The following is a 2187-nucleotide window of genomic DNA, read 5'->3' as shown; positions in this document are numbered from 1 at the left end:
TTTGACGCGGATTAAAAGTGATAATAACCCGGCTTTATTGGCCTTAACCTATGGTCGGCCCGTATATGACACATGTCATATTCTTACACTAAATCACACCTAATTTATACCTATTTGACATTAGTTGTTGTTCAACCATGATAAATTAATATATTTGATGTAAATATGGTGTGCGCGCGGATAAATTTTTACTATATTACCTCTCCCAAAAGTTCTCCTTTACCCGTTCCACAATTCCACCCCCGCCCACGTCGCTTCTAAAACTTCCCCGACCAATTCCAAAGTAAATATCACTTTTTTTCCTTTTCCTTTTCTCTTTGCTTCACAAGTAGTTATCACTTAAAAGCCTGTTATATTTTCTATTATATTATCTTCATGTCCAAGCCTCCATTAATTAGCCTCCTCCCCACGATTTCTCTCATTATTCATCATCTTTTTTCTTCCCTTTCCGTCCTTTTTTCCTTCAATTTTTTTTGCTTCAATACTACTCCTCTCTTACTATTTAACGTCCTCCTCTTAATATTCTACCTTCCAACCATTTTGTCTTGAAATTTTAGTACTATTGTCAGTTGGGGTTTTTATTTGTTAGGTTTGGAATTTCAAAAAAAATTGTCAGTGCAGTCTTTATGACAGTGTCCTGTTGAATTTATTTTGTTAACTTAATTGCATTCAATTACAATGGCAATTGAGCTGTGTTCATCTGATGAATCATCTAGTTTGGGCATAATAAGTCCAGCTCGGATCTCCTTCGATATTTCACAGACAGATTATGTTCCTGTTGAGCAACACATTCGATCAACTTCATCTTCCTCTAGTATTGATTTTGATTTTTGCGTTTTTCGCGAAAGCTTTGATCTTGATACTTCGTCAGCTGATGAGCTTTTCTTTGATGGAAAGATTTTACCCATTGAAATCAAGAGAAGAATTTCCTCTGCCCCATTCAAAAAAATAGAGCAACGTCCAATGCCACCACCTCCTACTCTGTCTCCATGCAAGAATAATAGTAACACTAACACTAGCAATATTCTTGATAATGGCAAAATCAGCTCGAATTCGAAGAATGAAGATAAAGCAGGGTTTCTTGAATCAATAGATGAAAAGCAGAGTTCAAAATCATTTTGGAGATTCAAGAGAAGTAGTAGTTTAAATTGTGGAAATGGTTATGCAAGAACTTTATGTCCATTGCCACTTTTATCAAGAAGCAATTCAACTGGTTCAACTCCAAGTGTGAAGCGTAATTCGTCATCGTCAAAGGATAATTTAAGTCACAAGCAGCATTCTCAGAGACACTTTCCAAAATCAGTGTCATCTAATAATGGTCATAATTGTCAAAAGCCTCCATTGAAGAAACTTTCATACAACAATAATGGAGTTAAATTCAGTCCAGTACTAAATGTCCCTTCAGCAAGTTTGTTTGGTTTAAGTTCATTCTTTTCAAGTGGCAAGGAAAAGAACAAGAAGAAGTGATTAATTAATGGACATGATTGCTTTATTAGTTTCCAAAATAAGAAAGGTTTGATCAAGTTTGTTTTTGTTACCTTTTTTCCTTAGATTTAACATGATTGAGAATTGAGAAGAAAAAAGTGTGGAGAGAAAGGATAAGTACTGGGGCCAAAAGTATGGAACATAATTCATTCCATGCCACATGCTTTTTTTTCTTCTTTTTCTTTGGGAGTTGTGGGTGACAAGAAACAGGTAATATTTGCTATCAAAGGGCCTGTCCCATTATATGCTTTAATTTGTTTTAGTGCTTTTGGTTGCCTACACATGCATCTAACTCTCTGTGATTCGAATTTGGTTCCTTACTTTTCGTTTACTGATTCTATCAGAGATAAGACTAAGACAAAAAGTGTAGGAGTAGTTGGGACTTATAAGGAGTGCTCTGAAATATATTTTTATTTTTTCCTGCTCAGGATATATTGAATAACCTTAGTTTACATTTTAGTCGTTGTTGCTTCGAATTGCAGGATTACATTTTTGAACTAAGATTCCCATTATTTGGAAATACTGGTTTAATCATCAGTATTTGCAAATACTTATCTTCAGTGAAATATAAAATAGTACTCTCTTCGGTTCACAATAACTGATCATTTTACTTTTTTATTTTGGTCCAAAATAAGTGTCAATTTACATAATCAAGAACGGATTAATTTAATTTTTTTTAAATTTCTCTTTATTTACATATTT

At 33.9% G+C, this 2187-nt stretch overlaps 1 protein-coding gene across 1 annotated transcript; it reads left to right on the top strand.

Annotated features, from left to right (window-relative positions):
• The first annotated feature begins 245 nt into the window (after positions 1-245).
• LOC104241720 (probable membrane-associated kinase regulator 1) lies at positions 246-1762 on the top strand. The gene has a single exon (XM_009796654.2). It carries the CDS (start codon positions 679-681, stop codon positions 1465-1467), a length of 789 nt encoding a protein of 262 aa, XP_009794956.1. The 5' UTR covers positions 246-678; the 3' UTR covers positions 1468-1762.
• Positions 1763-2187: the final 425 nt, after the last annotated feature.

This window comes from Nicotiana sylvestris, chromosome 2 (genome assembly GCF_000393655.2).
Source record: "Nicotiana sylvestris chromosome 2, ASM39365v2, whole genome shotgun sequence".
NCBI lineage: Eukaryota > Viridiplantae > Streptophyta > Magnoliopsida > Solanales > Solanaceae > Nicotiana > Nicotiana sylvestris.
The sequence above is the reverse complement of the archived record's forward strand: the minus strand, read 5'-3'. Positions and strand labels throughout refer to the sequence as shown.